Source organism: Electrophorus electricus, chromosome 10 (assembly GCF_041902795.1).
Source record: "Electrophorus electricus isolate QZ-2024a chromosome 10, ASM4190279v1, whole genome shotgun sequence".
NCBI lineage: Eukaryota > Metazoa > Chordata > Actinopteri > Gymnotiformes > Gymnotidae > Electrophorus > Electrophorus electricus.
This window is the reverse complement of record NC_137506.1, coordinates 4517361-4534305: the sequence shown is the minus strand read 5'-3', so window position 1 is coordinate 4534305 and position 16945 is coordinate 4517361. Positions and strand designations below refer to the sequence as shown.

The following is a 16945-nucleotide window of genomic DNA, read 5'->3' as shown; positions in this document are numbered from 1 at the left end:
GGTTTGAACTTTCTGACCTAAGGTCATTAAATCAATTTTGTCAGAACATGTATTCCAGCAAGGGCAGGGGAGCACTTGAGAGCAGGTGTCTTTCTGAGACACTCAACCAGTGGGAGGGGTTGCATGTGTGGGTGAAAGAGTCAGAGGGAGAGAGACCCCTGATTGACTGAGGAAGCAGAGCTTAAAGACTGGGTGGTTTGTATTCATACGAGACTCAAAATTTTTATTTAATCACCTTATTTAATCGCAATAAAAAAAATTGAAGAAGTGAACAAAATTGAGGACCCGTTAGAATCCTGTTTTAATATTAACGGGGGGAATTGACAGCTTCAGAATTATAGGAACAGCCAGATTTAAGATAAGCACTAAGCAACTTTGTTACAAGTGGGCAAAGGGTCAGAAGACATGCTTTAGTACGTGGATTAGGCATGGTATCCAGATAGTAGTAGTAGTAGTAGTAGCAGCAGCAGCAGCTACGTCTGTATTAAGATAGTGTCAAGACACAGGGGTAAAATTAGAGAAATAGCCAACAGTGGGAGGTGAAGGAAATTGATGCTGGAAGCTGTAGAGAGATACTATCCATCATTTCATTTATAAAACTGTGAAAACTTACAGCAGAGATCTGTTGGAAGTGTTAAACATCCTCTTGCTGTCAATGTGTTTATAATGGACAGTGGTGCATAATATTTTGGTAAATTTTATTTCAAGTCTCTACACAATCACTTATTACATTGTTTTATCTAATCAACTATAGGTGGTAAAAAAAAAAGGCTATTAATTAAACCAAACAAGAAAATCCTTAAAACCGTATAATAAACTTGACAAATGAGACAATAGTTGAACAATAAAAACTTTTAAAAAGTAAATCTCATTTAGTAGTATTGAAAAGATCTATTGGTGGTCATTAAAAAAAGAAATTGGATGGCTGATTGGAGTCCTATCAGGTTTGGATGTCCACAATCAGAAAAAGCATGACTTCAAATGACAAATTACTTCGCAAACAGAAAGAGAAATTAGAATATTTTTCCCTTTGCTTATAAAACCTGGATTGTGTTTCATATTTTTTTATCCCTTGTCTGTCTTCAGTATGACCTATTTAGGGATTCCAGCAACAATCTCAGATTCAATGCCGCAGTGGTCCACGCCTCTCAGGATCTTGAAAAAACCTGAAATAATAAAATATTAAGCCTATAAAATAATTACATTTAAATGTGTGGTAAAATAAAGGTTGGTCAAGTCCTGTTTGCTGCATTTGCAGGCTAAATATGCCAAATGTTGTGCATGCATCAGTTTTTTTTTTTTGGACTGGTGTACATACAAACATCACTAGACAAAATTCTTTAGGAATCAAATGCATAAGAAACCTAGTACGGCATTAATTTGTGATCATACTGCTTCAATTACATAACCATTAGCATCATTCGGTTTCTATTACACCACCGTTAGCAATCTCCTCTGAAAAGGAATGGTATGGCTACAAGTTTTTTTTCCAACCAAACAGGAGCAAACGCAGTACAATTATTGCATCAAGTTGGCTCTTGCCTTGTTGGAACAAACTTCTGTGGATAAGATTATATTATACCTAGGAAATAAAAAATCATGAAAACATCTTATTGTACACTCAAGTACAAAGATATTGTACTAAATGAAGTAATGTCTCACATATGAAATACCTTTACTTCTCATACCACAGTCAAGAAACTAGATGATGGGGCAAGCATTAAATAAAATAAATAATTGTGGGTTGTTAAAACATGCAAGTAAATTACTCTGAGAGCACCAAGTTGTCTGAATCTCATAACGCACAATGTGTTGTATTCTCATAATATTTCAGCACAGGAGTCCAATTTAATGTTCATAGTCATCATGAAGTAAACGGTACTATCAGAATTCAATCTGAGTAACGGGACGTTATTACAAGTAATAAGAATATTCAGACTGTTTGTGGGTTCCTGAGGGCCAGATTAAGAACTGCTGTTCTAGAGCATATGAGAGAATCTTACACAGGTACTAATAATGAGAGGAAAACAATCCACTAGTGTATTACTATGTAGTACAAGGTTCAAGTTCAAGTATGTACACATGCAATAACACACTCGTGTGCGAAACACTTTAGTGAGCAAAGTATTGAGTTGTTTTATTATTTTATTTATTACTCTGAATATGTTGGAAAAAAGAAAAATGAATAACAGGTTAAGTCACAAAATGAACATAAACTCCCTCAGTTCTCTACTGAGTGCTTTTCACACACCAACAGCTGAATGAATGATGCACATAGAGAGAACTGTTAGGAATTATCCCTTCAGACATATTAATGCCCTGGAGAGGGGATCGGTTCTCCTTAATTTGAGGATCAAATCCCAGTAATGCTAATACAAAATTTATAAATGACGACCTAATTATTTTATATTGATTGATTTTGTACTGGTATACTCCATTACTAAAGCAAACACAGGAAAATTATTAGAGGACTTTGTACATTAGTACAGTACAGTAACTACAGTAATTTCAATGCTCAATTTTAAGGGAACAAAATTAATCAGAATTAACCTTGGGCAGAGGAAGAGTGCAAGAGCACAGCTTGTGTGATATTTGATATTAATTCACAAAAAAAAAAAAGGAAAGGTGTGTTCTGTAATGGCATAAGGGCTATTGGCACGAACAGGGTTTCCAAGCAAACCAAGCAGTTTTTTCACCTTGAGGCACAAATATAAATATTTATATAAATATAAATTGTGAACTAATTATCAGAAATTTGTCTCACTATTCAAATGACTGTAGCTGGTCTTACCATTTTCACCCCAGTCAGTATTCCAGGAGTTTGCTGCCAGCCAGTAGGGGGTGTTGTTTTCTTCTCCCCAACCCAAGATCTTGATGGCATGGCCTCCAACGGCAGACCCACGGACATGTTGATATACTCCTTGAATATGCAACAATAGGCATGAAGCAGGGCAGTTTAGTGAGGTTTCTAACAATGCGAACAGCAAAGAAGCAGTGTTACAGATCTGATCCTATATAGTCCGTGAAGCAAACACTGCTTATTACAGAACTGTCACACTACATCAAACGATACAGCATACTGAGACGGGGCTGGTATATGGATATCATCTGCATGTCGCTGAATGTCCTTTTGGTATTATAATTTTTCCTTTTCAAAAGGTTTGTTTTAAACAATTTTAGCCTATGAAATATTCTGGCAAAGATATTGGAGATATTTAAGAAATTGGTGCTTAAACCACTATAAGCAGCAGAGTCTGAATGGTGTAAAGCTTTTGTAAACATTTGTTTTTTAAACTTCAGTTAAACTTAAGTACATTTTCAACTATGACCAATATAGTTGCTATGAAGAAAAATGTGACTGCCCTGGTATGGGAAGGGTTGGGATGTTAGGTCCTGGAGATATGATCATATTTCAACAGTGTACGTGTAAGTGTAAGTATCCTTATTTAGCTCAAATAGATTAGTATCCACAAGTACCCTAAACCAAGCCACTGCCAGAATCCCAACTTTTCCTTGGCATTTTACTCCATCACCTAAACATACTTGCCTGATTTTGTAGTGTTTTATGGATTCACTGGTTCATTTGTCATATCTGGTTCCATCTGGGCAAATATTCTAACTGGAACAGGTTAATCACTTCTGTCTCACTGTCTCTTTAAAGCTCTTGTTGTGTCTAGTATACACATTACTCTGTGGCATACTCTGGCGGTTTGCTGTGTCTTACATGGTACAAGCTGTGCAAGCTAAATACTTACATCTTATTACACAACTGAGACTAGTGAAATAAAGCTTTAATGGATGATGGAGTATACTGCTCACCAGACTTGTACAGGAGAAAGTCTTCATATACAGTGAAAGCTCCCTCTACTGGGCCATATTTGAAGAGTTCTGTCATAATCTGCTTCTCATCAGAGGGAACACTATACGATTGTTTTCCTGTGAAAAGAAAAATATGGTTTAATATCCAGAAATTGATGTGCTGGTGAGGTAAATTGGTTCAGTTGCAGTTCACGTTTATATTTAAAAACTTTCAGACATCATTAAAGCACCTAAAGGCAACCATGGCTCTAAAAGTGATTTCTGCACAACTTTCATCCATGGTCATCTAGAGATAAAAATTATATCATCAGCCAGCATTGATATCTGTAATCATTAAAAGCCTTAATGCAGAATAATGTGTATATTTGGTCCATCAAGGTGCTTACCAAAGTGCTTGTCTTGGTTGTAAGGGAGACTGTAGCCAGGTTCACACTTTTTATCACAGCTTGGAGTTTCCCCACCCTCCCCTGTGCAAGGGGGTCGGGTGCCATTCACATGGTGCTCACAAGGCTCAATGGAATAAGGACGACAACCTGTAAAACATGATAGCTGTGTTTAATAACTGAAATTCAAATTCTGCATACTTGTCACTTTACTGTGGGGACAGAATTAGCACTTGCCTATATGAGAGTTGTAGAGTCCTCCAGACACCAGACCCTCATTTGTCCAGAAGTCCCATGCAGCAGAAGGGTATCCACCATTACAACTAAAATGTGAACACAGGAAAATTATTAAAGGACTTGCATTATAGAGGCTAACACTCCTCTAATCGAGCTACTGAATAGGTATTTGGGAACAATAATTTATCTAATAATTATGAAACATGAACAGAATCTTGTGCAGAGAAAGCATGCCAGAGCACTGGTTTTACAATATATGAATTCATGTCATTTCTTCATAAAAAGCATTTTTTTAAGCCAATTTTTTTCTGCCTTTGAATTTCAGTAAATAAATTATTCATCAGCTGTTTTAGAACCATACCCTGGATATGATCATGCCTACAAAGCAAACTATATTTGTTAAGGTGCTAAGCAAACAACACTGATAGAAATTTGTTTGCTGAAAAGTATGAACATGAGGAAGGTGCTGATATGGGTCACTTTGAACATGGTGTCTTGCTAAGGGGCACCGCCAAAGATTTGGAGCCCCATGAAAAGATGTCACTTTGGGCTCCACCAACCCAGCACCACCGGCCCCACCAACCCACAGACCACACCAACCTTGAAAATATAACACTGTGCAGACATGCATGCAACATTCTGTATAGAGTGGAATTCACCTTGATGGAAGACTGATACCCCCTTAAAAATGTGTTAAATGCTCTTACAATTTAAACAGTTTTAACTGTAGAATTCTTGAAACTTATTAAAATTAATGATGCAATTCAAGTTAAGAATAATGAGTAGAACAATAAAATAAAACAGGAGTAGTGACAGACAAGTCAGTTCTCTGAGACCAAAGGGGAAAGAGATGCACAGAAGGGGAAACTTCTAAGGAGAAGTAACCAAAAAACAACAATACTCACAGAAAAGGCACCCGCAGGTAACAGCTCTTTGAGAATACTGATTAAAAGGCCAGTGTTTTGTACACATTGCCAAGCCCTTATATAAGGGTATAAGATCACACTTAATTGCTAATGTGCAGCACTAGGCCTCCCTCAGGTGGTGGCAGGCCAGTGCAACATACTGCATTTTTCACTTCACAAAATAAGTAAAACCTTTCAACAATCTAAGTGTTCCTCGGGTTATGCTGAAATAAATTATATTGTGGACATTTAATATTCTTCACCTGTGGTCTTCCTAAACACTAATGCATGGCTTTGAGTAGCTCATGGTTTTGTTTCTTTGGGTTTTTTTTTTTTTCTGCTTGTATTTCAGGGGCAGCAGACTTTGGACTATCCTTGACTCACCTTGAGCGATGTTCAGTCTTCATGACTGTCTTCATGTTAACAGTGTTTATATAGTTATATGTATGGGCTCAATAAAATACTTTAGGGCTTACCTGTACTGTTCTAACTGAAATGTAATTAAGCATGGAAAATGAATGTCTCTCAAAAGGTACCATCTTCATTTTAAAGCAACTCATGTGCATCACTGAAAAGCAAATGTTTCTATAACAATGCCAACATTACTCAAGTCTACAGTTTTGTTTCAATGGTTGACTCATGCTTGTACCAGCAGCTCCGGCTCAGTGAGAAGTCAAGAATGCTGAACCTCTGCAAAATCCAGCACAACACAACCTTTCTTCACTCACCCCATCCCACAGCTGTCGCAACAGGTCAGCAGGTCTTGAGCAGATATCTCAGTGGTCAGTTTGCCAATGCTATGGATGCAGATTCTGTCAGAGATTGCTTCAGCTGCCCCAAAAGCCTGTAAAATGACCCAGAAAGATATTCCACAACTCATGCCTGAGCAAAATTTGTGTTCATATTTTCTTGGGAATGAATAAGCAAAGCAAATAACAATGAATCAGTCTGACTTTATGTACTGCTTCATGTCTTACTCTGATCTACAGAGCACACACAAATCCATGTAAAAATCAGAACAACCCACTATGTCTGTGGGAGGGACAGCCTGTCTTACCACAGCCTCCCTCACCCTGTGCATATTGTGATTCAGCCAAAAAAGTGTTAGACCTCTTCCTCACCTATTTAGGACTCAGATATGAAGTTGCAGACAAATAACTGACCATACAGTCGGTACATCTCACTACCTAATGAGCTGTACCAAGACATGATTTTATGCTATCCAGCGCACTTCTGACCCAAAGTCTGTCTCGGTGCTTAGATTACCGCAATAGACGGCTAATAAACTGATCATATTTTGACAGTGTACAGTAGCATAAACTGTATTGCTGATTAATAAGGGAATCCAATAATGTAGAGCACCAATAATTAATTGTCCCCCCCCCTTCATCTTCATTGAATGTGGAGGAGGGACCTGTGGTCATCTAAATTATAGTTGGTCATAGCTATGTACAAATACAAAACATTTATTATTTTACATACACTAAAGAACCCAGGTCAGCTAGGTGATGACACCAACAGCCTACTGGGTGAACAACCACACTAACAATGGTGGGCCTGTGTGCAGAACAGTTAGATCTTGGATCAGGTAAAACAAAAGGAAAAAACTAAACACCACACTGAGCGTGGAAAAAGGGAGAACAAAGGACGCCATAAGAAGAAATGGCAACCCTGATGCACTGGGGAATAACAAACTAAAACTTTCCAAACAAAACCAGAAAACGGGGAGGAACTTAAATGGCTAAGGGAAGACTTGGGAGAGAGACAGACTCGAGAGGGAAAACTGGAGAGGGGAGGGGACGTGTAAAAACACAAACACCCTCACAGACAAGAAGTGAGAAGTAGCAAGAGGGCTCACAGACCTCAATACCTGAAGTTACCAGCTAGGAGCTTGGCTCAAAACTTTAGCAAAGACTGACTGGGTCACTGAGCTTATATAAGCTCTAGCCCGGCTGTTGGGTGTTAAACCAGTGGTAGGGTTGACTCAAGGCCTCCCTCTGGTGGCCGGAGGGGGCCTCGGCCTGGTGCCAACCCTTACAAGATCATTATAAAATTTGATCAGCCATCACAGGCTATTGTTACAAAGGTTGTCAACCAGCTAAGCTACTAGTCAGCAGTAGGTTGCAACAGTCCTGTTAAGTGTGCCAGTTAGGTGGCTAATTCATGCTTCCTAGAAGGTACTAATAATGCTATTTATTTAGCCAGCACTCTGTACAAATGCATATTTCCACTCTCCTAGGGACCAAACATGAGGTGAAAGCCCTCAAGAGACCAGGAATGAATGGGATGCCATCTCACCAGTGTCTCAGTAAGCTGTATGATAAGGTTCCATTTCCATTAAATGCTGCCTAGAGATTTCTATATAGATGGTGGTTCCTGTTTAGATATTTACAGCTAAAACAATTTAATTAATAAATCAAACGTTTACAAATGGCCAGAGCCATTGTGATCCACTTGTTTAATTTTCTGGTTGTACTTCCACATTTGAAACGTTTGCTGCCCTGCTAAAGGAATTTGTGATAGTAGGTCACAGCTTTTAGTTTTACTTTACATTATTTTAAGAAGGCAAACTAACTTATTGTATTGTTGGGGCAGATAAAGCATGTTTCCACAGTTAAATGTTTACTGTATTCTAAAGATGACCAAAACAACCCCATAACTTCTTCAGGCATGAAAGAGGAAATGTCATATGAACATATGACATATGATTCATCATTAGAAGGACTCAACTGACACCTCACCTCATATTGTTCAGTCTTCTCCATCCTTCTGCCCAATGTGGGCAGAAAACAACTAACAGGTTTGAACACTTAACATATTTACCAGTGGCAGCAGTCATAATTACAACCATGGTCTCCACTGCAGCCGGGTTCTTTTCTAGACATTTTATCTAAAGGCAAACTTGTGAAAATGTTTTGACACTGACAATACTTCTTTCTCTGTCCGTCATCCCAACTTCCCTCTGGTAAAGTTAATCCAAGTGTAAGCACAGCCTAGAGTGAACTCTACACTGACTGTATATATACCAGGAGTATAGTTCTGAATTGTGACAGTGGAGAGAAGGGCTCTACCAGGAACACTTGAATAATCCACAGGCACATTCAAAAATGCAAAAACGACCAAGGAGTCCATTCATTTTGAAAGCAAAGAGAACATACCCAGCAGGAGCCACATGAGCCTTGGTCTCTGATCTCTTTTAGAGTGGGGCAGTAAGGCCACTGTTCTCTGGCATCAAAATTTGGGGGAAGCCTGATGTCTTCAGCATATTGAACCCTACAAGCATGCAAAAACACCACAGATCAAGGACAGTGCTTTGCAACAAAGACAAATGCAGAAGTAGAGTATACTGCTGACTGAGTAAAACAGAAACAAGGCATGTGATCCATTATGTGATATTGCATGCTCATGAGTAAATGACAAAGCACTTTTGTAAGTCGCTCTGGATAATGTAAATGTGATATTATTCATCAAGTAGTGCAGAGAACAACAAAGTGCGATCTACAGTATGTACATATATAGTGTTAAGACATGTCACTATGGCATTGCCAAAATAGACAATTTACAAATGACTGGGATCTTATTGCTTTGTGTATATCCAATCAGTGTCTCACTGCAACAATATGCTCACATGACTGGGAGTTTGGGTCCCTTCAGCATGGTTCCACACAGTCTCTTCAAATAGCTGTAGTCTACATTGTTGAAATTGTGCCCAGCCTTTATAGAAAACCAGACAAAATAATCTTGATAAATTAGAAAATAATTTAAAGGGCTTCATTAATGGCATTCACATCACATTTGCTTACATTATAAAACAGGCTAATCTTGGTTGAACTTAGTAGTGCTGAACTGCTGTCAAACTAATCAAAGGCACACAAATGTTAATAGCAGCACTTACTCTCCACGTAGTATTTGCTTTGTTTATGGAGTTGACCATCTCATGAGAGATTGTAGAGTCATGTGGTCGGGACCAGCTCACAGAAAGAGCAGATATTAGAAACAGGAACGGCACACATCTCATTCTAGAGCATACAAATAATGCATTAAAATTAACATTCAATGAATGTCTAACTATTTGAGTGAACAACACAGGATTCAATGCATAGCCCAATTTTAAATCAGAGAAAAACTAAATCACCATCTCTGCACAGAAATTAAACAAGTGAACTATCATTATTACCATGTGACATGAGTAACGGATGCACTATAATAGGAACAGACAGAGACGCAAATACCACCATATTCGCATCTCTGGCTGGAAGTACCCAACTACCCTTAAATACTAAGTAATGACTTAAAGCACGACAGATCATCTTTAGTTATATGATGGGATGGGGTGGGGTGTATAAGACAATTTCATGGCAGAAAGGCACAGTAAAGCAGAAATTGTTCAAACCCTTAATATCTACTGTAGATTAAAGGCAATCTTAAAATTCAACAAAAATGATGACGTCATAAAATTTGGGCTTAATCTGGTGCTATGTAGCCTACAGGATTTATAGAGCCGTCTTCGAGCTGATACTCGAAATCATTGGGAAATAGAGTAGTATTTCATTCATTTTTAGATCTTGCCCTTCGACCTAGCGAATCAAAGTGTTAAATCAAGATGATAATGCAATGAGCCTGTATTGGAAGGCCTTTACGGTTACAAACAAACAAGTCAGCTCGAAGATGTAAAATAAATAAATAAATAAATAAATAAATAAATAAATCAGAGTGATATTGCCCGACGTAACTAAACTCAAGTGTGAGATCACATTATGATGCATGCTTATGTCTAGCCAACCGTTATCACACCAAAACGCTTTACAACATGTTATTGATCATTTTGCGAACTTTGAAGCTTGGATCATGGGTGTGGATTTAAATTAAGGCTACAGTCAGGTAACTAAATCTTAAATTAACAATTTGAAACTGCACAGCACACCAACTATCTTTACATGAGAACGGACGCTGTTATGTCATTCCCACAACCAATGTAATAAAAGACGAAGTTAAATGATGTAGCTATACCTGGAGTGATGTTTCTTGAAACGGTCATCAACTTTCGTCCTTTTTCTCTTTTGGTTATGCGACAAACTCGATAGTGAAAATGATCTGAACGCTGATTTCCTCTTCTCAAATTAGAAAAAGAATATCAGTGAACTCACGTGATTAGTCAGGTGCGCTTCGTGAACTGAGCAACAGTTGCTGGAACTTTGTAGTCGTGTGCCAAAATAAAAGCCACCAGGGCAAACCTGTCCATTTTTGACAAAAAGAACGTCCCACCCCAAAAGCAGATTATGCCAATGTGCTATTTTACCGCTACTGCATAGCTAGTAATTGACTATATTAATAAAACATTTAATCAAATTGGATTAAAAATATGACTTTTTGGATGATTTGATCTTAAACCTGGCTTAAAGACTGTTTGTTTGTTTTAAACTAGGGTTAGGGTCAGACAACAGGATTCAATAAGACAAAAAGTGTATTTCTAACTTTGGGTTTTACAGCCAGTATATAGCCTACTGGATATTCCTTGCTGTTCCTAAGTCCCATTCATTTATTTTAGCTGGTAAAACTAGTGTGGATGAGAAGCACAAATTTTCATCAAGCATTGACAAGCCTACAGTGAAAGAGCTAAATTGGGCTGGTTTCAGTTAGACTATTTTATGATCTTTAGCTTTTTGTTACAAAATCTGTTACAACAAGTCCATTCTAGTAATTTTGAGATAAGGTTATAATTATAAGAAAATAGACTATGTAGTGCTTAAAATGACTAAACTATTTTAACTACTGTATCTTTTTTTTTTTATTACAATATTTTTAAATACTTAATTTAATTTAGGAAGACTTTGCAAAAAGATGCAAATCTGCTTATTCTCATAAATATCTAAAATTGACATAAAGATTTCCAAATAAATTATGAGTATGCAGCATATTGAAAATTAATTACATAATAAAAGTTAATCACTTTTATAATTTTTCATTTGCAGAAATGCAGAAAGCCAAAGAGGATGGCTACCCAATGGGTCTGGTTACTCCCAAGGTTTCTTACTGTTCTTGTGGATTACAGGTGTCATGGAGCACTAAGACAATATCAACAAAACACCAATGCAAAACTAGTCATGCTAGTTTAACTACAGGCTATACAACCAAAATGACAGAAATGAACTGTTTTTCATTCATTACCTAGTATATGTACAAGTTGTCTGAAGACATATATTTACTTTAAATTTGATTTTTTCTTAAAGGTTCTGGTGTCTTGACTATGACAGTTTTACAACACCCGAGTTTCAGATTTTACATTACATAATTCCCTCTCCGTGTTTGTGGATGGTTGGATTTTTCAGAATTTTATTAAATAAATAGAATGTATTTCATTTTCTTCATTGTTTTGTTTTTTTTTTTTTTTTTTAATGACCGGTTTTCTGTTTTAAACGATGCGTTTAAAAATTAGGACTTTTATTTTGACAGAATAAATATGATAAGTGTCGGCAGTTGCTAGGATGTCATGTGACTTTTATGTTAACCCTAAACTCAGGCACGTAAAATCTGGTTGTATAAACAAGAAAAACAAAACAAAAAAATAATTAATCAACGCTGTGAATTTTAAGTGCAGTGAAGCATGCTAATGCAATGCTAGTAGTCTTTTACCCCTATTGATTAGCTACCTAATTAACGATAAAGCCACATTTTTGGTATTTAGGTTCTAGATCTTGGTCAAAATAAAGATAAATAAACGACAATTATGACTTGACTATGTTGTCTTTTATATATATATATATATATATATATATATATATATCACTGATAGTATCGCTGGGAACAGCAAAGACTGGACCCGATTTGTTGAATGTATACACAAAATCTGAGTATGTAGCTTGGCAAATGTCTGTATGATTATCTATAATGATGTTCACTTTATTGTTACAGTATACAATAATTCCCTGATTTTGAGGCACCAGCCAGCTTCAATAGGTGGAGTTTCTCAAGCAGAGGCATGTGTAGTTGGATGCCAAAGGGGATGAACAAACCATGTCTACATGCTCAGAAAGGCCTGCGGAGGTGACGCAACAGCCATACTTGACTGGGTGGTGCTGGAATAGTTTGTTGCATTCTCTCTCTCTCTCTCTCTCTCTCTCTCTCTCTCTCATTGATTGGCCTCTATCTACAGTGATTATGAAAAAAGTGTTCAGCGGTGGGTCCTGTAAGAGAAGTGTGTGTGACATGCTACTGTCAAGCACGGAGCACAGCCGGGACCATCTGGTGCTGAGCCAGAGTAAATCACTGTTCCCCAGGGAGGAACCCAAAAGGGAAGACAAGCCTCTCAGCCCTGTGCTGCTTCCCTTTTGTGGGTCCTGATTGGGACACTGAATTCAGCTACAGAAATACTCCACATCAGCTATTTATGACTATAGGTTGATTACATTAAACTTAGCCTACATGTATTTTTACTACATTTCCATGACTATTTAATATTGTTATATTCATTATATTAATGTTGTTTATTATTTGTTATTATTTTATTATCTGTTGTTATTATTATACATTTTCTTATCACCAATCGTTGTACCATGCTTCCTTTTTGGATAAAAACAAGCATGTGTAACAACAGCACAAATGCTCACAGTGCTCCACCATCTTGTTACTACTGTTTACTGTTGTTGTGAGCTGTGCCACATCCTCCGCTGATGATGCATCCTTGGTTCTAATAAACAAATCTGTGCAAATGTGGGCTGGTTCTGTGAATAACAAGGTTCTCAGAAGCACTAAGGCAATTCCATAGCAGGCCACTCAGGGCAGAATAAGACAAACATTTATTGGCTCATTTCTACTGGCCAGGCATTTGATGCGATGTGCAGAGGTAGTGTGCATCAAGTTGCAAATGCCAACTGGTTAAACACCCTGGCCATCCTTAGGGCACCTTTGTGAGCTTGCACCATATGAGAGCACAATATTTCCTTTCTGATTGTTCTAGTACTTCTAGTGAGTGAACTAAGGTTAATACACATCTTTCTAGTCTAGTTACTGACAAAAGCCTCAGTCTTCAGCATCCCATGCGTGACATTACACCTGTCACACATTATTCTAAGGACCAAGCCCCCATCACTACAGTCAGATCAGGGGTGACTATCTCTTCCTCTGAGTATCCTCATTATGCTACTAACTGTCCAGCTACTGTGGAGAATGCAGCTGTCTGTAGAGAACCATTCTTCAAGAGTAGATGCCTCTTCTGCTTTCTCTTGCCTAGCTTCTTCCTCCTGACTCTTTTGAAAGAAAGAAAAGCTAATCCTGTTTTGTCTTTTTGTCCTCCTTATCAAATTCATGATGTCCTTGAATAACCCAGTAGGTACAGCAGCTAGAAGTCTAATCATTCAACTCACCCACACACCTGTGGGAAGAGCAATGAACATGCATTAACCTTTTCCACAAGAAGAAATTAAGACATTTTACAACTTGAGAAGGTCACTGTTGCCCTATATGGACAATGAACAAAAAGACAGGAAGCATGCAACTGATCATGAATCATGATAGTTGGACAGTGAAAGCTTAGCTTTTTTTCAAAAAGTTGCCAGGGCCTAGCACCTGCTCGTGATTTAAGGGTGAGGTATGAGGTCCTAGCATCTGCTCCTGATTTAAGGTTGAGGTATAAGGTGTGTTGTTTTGTGCAAAAGCAGGTTATGCACCAGGGCATAATGGAGTCCTGTATCGGGTGTATAAAAGCACCCAGTATAGGGCAGAATAAGTTATTTTATACTGCATTGTGTGTGTCTATGATAGAGGGCATTAAACTTCCTTATTTTTTTAAGAAGTATGAAATGCTTTGTAATCTCAAATATAGCACAGTTAATATAGTAAATATAGGGAGTAAATATAGGAAGCAAAAACAACATTGTGTTTGCTATTGATGTATTATGTAAAGCCAATATGGAACTGTAGGCACTGAGCACACATTTATGGTGTCTGTGGGGCTGGGTACGGCCTTAGTCACCAGGGACACCAGTTTTGGTTTACGTTGAAGGAGGTCTATGTGGTTGGTTTAAAAGTGATCTTGGAGGGGGGTGTAGCTGGGATGCCAGACCTCACTATTGAGGTGTCGTGGGTTTAATTCAGCAAAACAGATGAAGGAAGTGTCTACCTGATTATCCCTGAAGAGCTTGCGATGCTGTGGTTTCTGGTATGAAGTGAGTGGGCTTGTGAGAATAAATCATACATTTAATAACCCAACTGCTGTAAAACACAATGAACAGTATCAACAACCAGTATATTTAGAGGGATTAAGTTAAATGGCATTTTAGTGTGTGCCTGTGTGTGCAAAAGGGGAGGAGAAAGAATGCATGTGTGAATGCTTGCATGAGCATGTGTGATGCAAGGAGGCATGATTTACTGTCTTGGTTCTCCTATGGAGAACAAAGAAAATAAAATGGCAAGTCTGAACAGCAGTGCAACATTGCTGTGTTAATGAGCTTAGATGATTTGTTGTAACATGACTGTAGAACAAAGGACAATGCATCTGGTCTTAATGTAACCCAATGGTGAAATATGGGAATAGGGCTGCTGGAAATAAATAAGGTCTGGGTTTAGGTCTAGGGCCACTACCTGTTATCTAGGCATGTCCCGGGGTCCGACTTTAAAAAAAAAAACCCTCTTCTCCCTTATGTATAGTTTCTTCTCCCTTATAGTATAGTTTCAATTTGGGTAACTATTATTTAAGAATTATGGTTTTCACAAAGTTTGCTGCTTAAGTTTTTATGGTGGCAATTTGCATTAACTCTAGATTGGGAAGAGTGATCAGATGAATTGCATTTAATTGCAAAAGTCATTCCTTGCCATGAAAATGAACTTAATCACAAAATGCATTCCAGCCACTGCATTTCAGCCTTGCCACAAAATGGCCTGCTAATATAATTTCAGTGATCTTCTCGTTAGCTAAGGAGAAAGTATTAATGAGGACAAGGCAGCTGATGTCACTGTTATGCTGATTAGAAGAGCAGACTGGTTGCTTTAAAAGGATGATTGTGCTTGAAGTTTTCTTTTGTTAACCATGGTTAACTCCAAAGAAACATGGGCAGTCATCATTGCATTGCATGAAAAGGGCTTCACAGGCAAGGACATTGCTGCTTGTAAGATAGCACCTAAACCAACCATTTAGCGAATCATCAGTAAGTTCAAGGAGAGAGGTTCAATTGCAGTGAAGAAGGCTTCAGGGCACCCAAGACAGTCAAGCAAGTACCGGGACCGTCTCCTAAGAGGATGCAGCTTCAGGATCGGGTCACCACCAGTGCAGAACTTGCTCAGGAATGGCAGAAGGCAGGTGAGAGTGCAGTGAGGCAAAGGGATTTGGAGGATGGCTTGGTGTCCAGAAGGGCAGTAAAGAAGCCACTTCTCTCCAAAAAAACAGACTGACATTCTGCTGGACGTATAGGGATTAGACTGCAGAAGACTGGGTAAAGCTATTTTCTCTGATAAAGACCCCTTCAGACTGTTTGGGACATCTAAACAAACGATTGTCTGGAGAAGAAAAGGTAAGTGCTACCATGAGCTCTGTGGCATGCGAACAGTGAGGCATCCTGAGACTATTCATGTGTGGGGTTGCTCAGAATTTTGCCTCAGAACACTTCCATGAATAAGCTATCAAAACATCCACCAAGACGAACTTCTCAGGCAAGGAGCAATTTGGTGATGAACAATGCTTTTTCCAGCATGACGGCGCACCATGTCACAAGGCAAAAGTGATAACCAAGTGGCTCGCTGAACAAAATATTGACATTTTGGGTCCACGGCCAGGAAACTCCCCAGATCTCAATCCCATTGAGAAACTGATCAAGCACTGATTAGGCAAGAATGGGTTCCATCTGTCAAGATTTTGCCCAAACGCTATACTGGATGTATTTGTTAAGAAAAAAAAAAAAAACTTGTGAAAAGTTTGATTGTACTTTACTATACCATATAACCCCTAGATACAAAAGTATCTAAAAAGAAAGGCAGTAAACTTTGTGAAAACCAAAATTTCAGTCCCAAAACTTTTGGCCACCACTGTACGTATGCTGAAAGTAACTATGTATGTATGTATATATGGTGAATGTAATGTTAATGTATGATAGTGAAAACAACTGCTTGCTGTTAAGTCTTACTACTTGGATTGACCTTATAAACATGTGCAGATGTGACATCATCCCTGGGCTTTAACATAATATTTACAATTTAAGTTGTCAAATACAAAATTACTTTAATCATTTTGGTCTTTACTGTTTTTGTTTATTGAAAGTGCCACCAGCTCTTCTGATTCATTATGAATGCTATCCATAGAATACTGTAAACCATTATCCAAATTAATACATTGATTTGATCTATAATTCCTACTACTATATTCATCTGAAATCTGTCTTGAGTTTAGTAAATTATGTTCTGACTAATGAAATGCATAGACAATTAAATAAATATTCTGATTTCAGCTAAATAGCAGTTCTTTGTAAACAATGCCACCCAAAAGGTTGGCAATATTGATCAAGACCTGGAGCTGTATGAAGATGAATCTGCTCATCACATGGCAAGAATATTCAAATGCAAATCAACCCCCCAAAGTTCTCAGTAAGTACATAGTTCAGTGCAAGGCAGAGG

General features: G+C 38.0%; 1 protein-coding gene across 1 annotated transcript; it reads right to left on the bottom strand.

Annotated features, from left to right (window-relative positions):
- Positions 1-684: 684 nt before the first annotated feature.
- Positions 685-10513, bottom strand: LOC145659427 (cathepsin B-like). The gene is made up of 10 exons (XM_081722020.1): positions 10355-10513; positions 9240-9363; positions 8973-9058; positions 8503-8617; positions 6073-6188; positions 4440-4525; positions 4206-4352; positions 3820-3936; positions 2792-2920; positions 685-1166 (listed from the first exon to the last, which is right to left on the bottom strand). The coding sequence occupies exons 2-10, from the start codon at positions 9360-9362 to the stop codon at positions 1093-1095; spliced, it is 993 nt and encodes a 330-aa protein (XP_081578146.1). The 5' UTR covers position 9363; positions 10355-10513; the 3' UTR covers positions 685-1092.
- Between the last annotated feature and the right edge of the window lie 6432 nt (positions 10514-16945).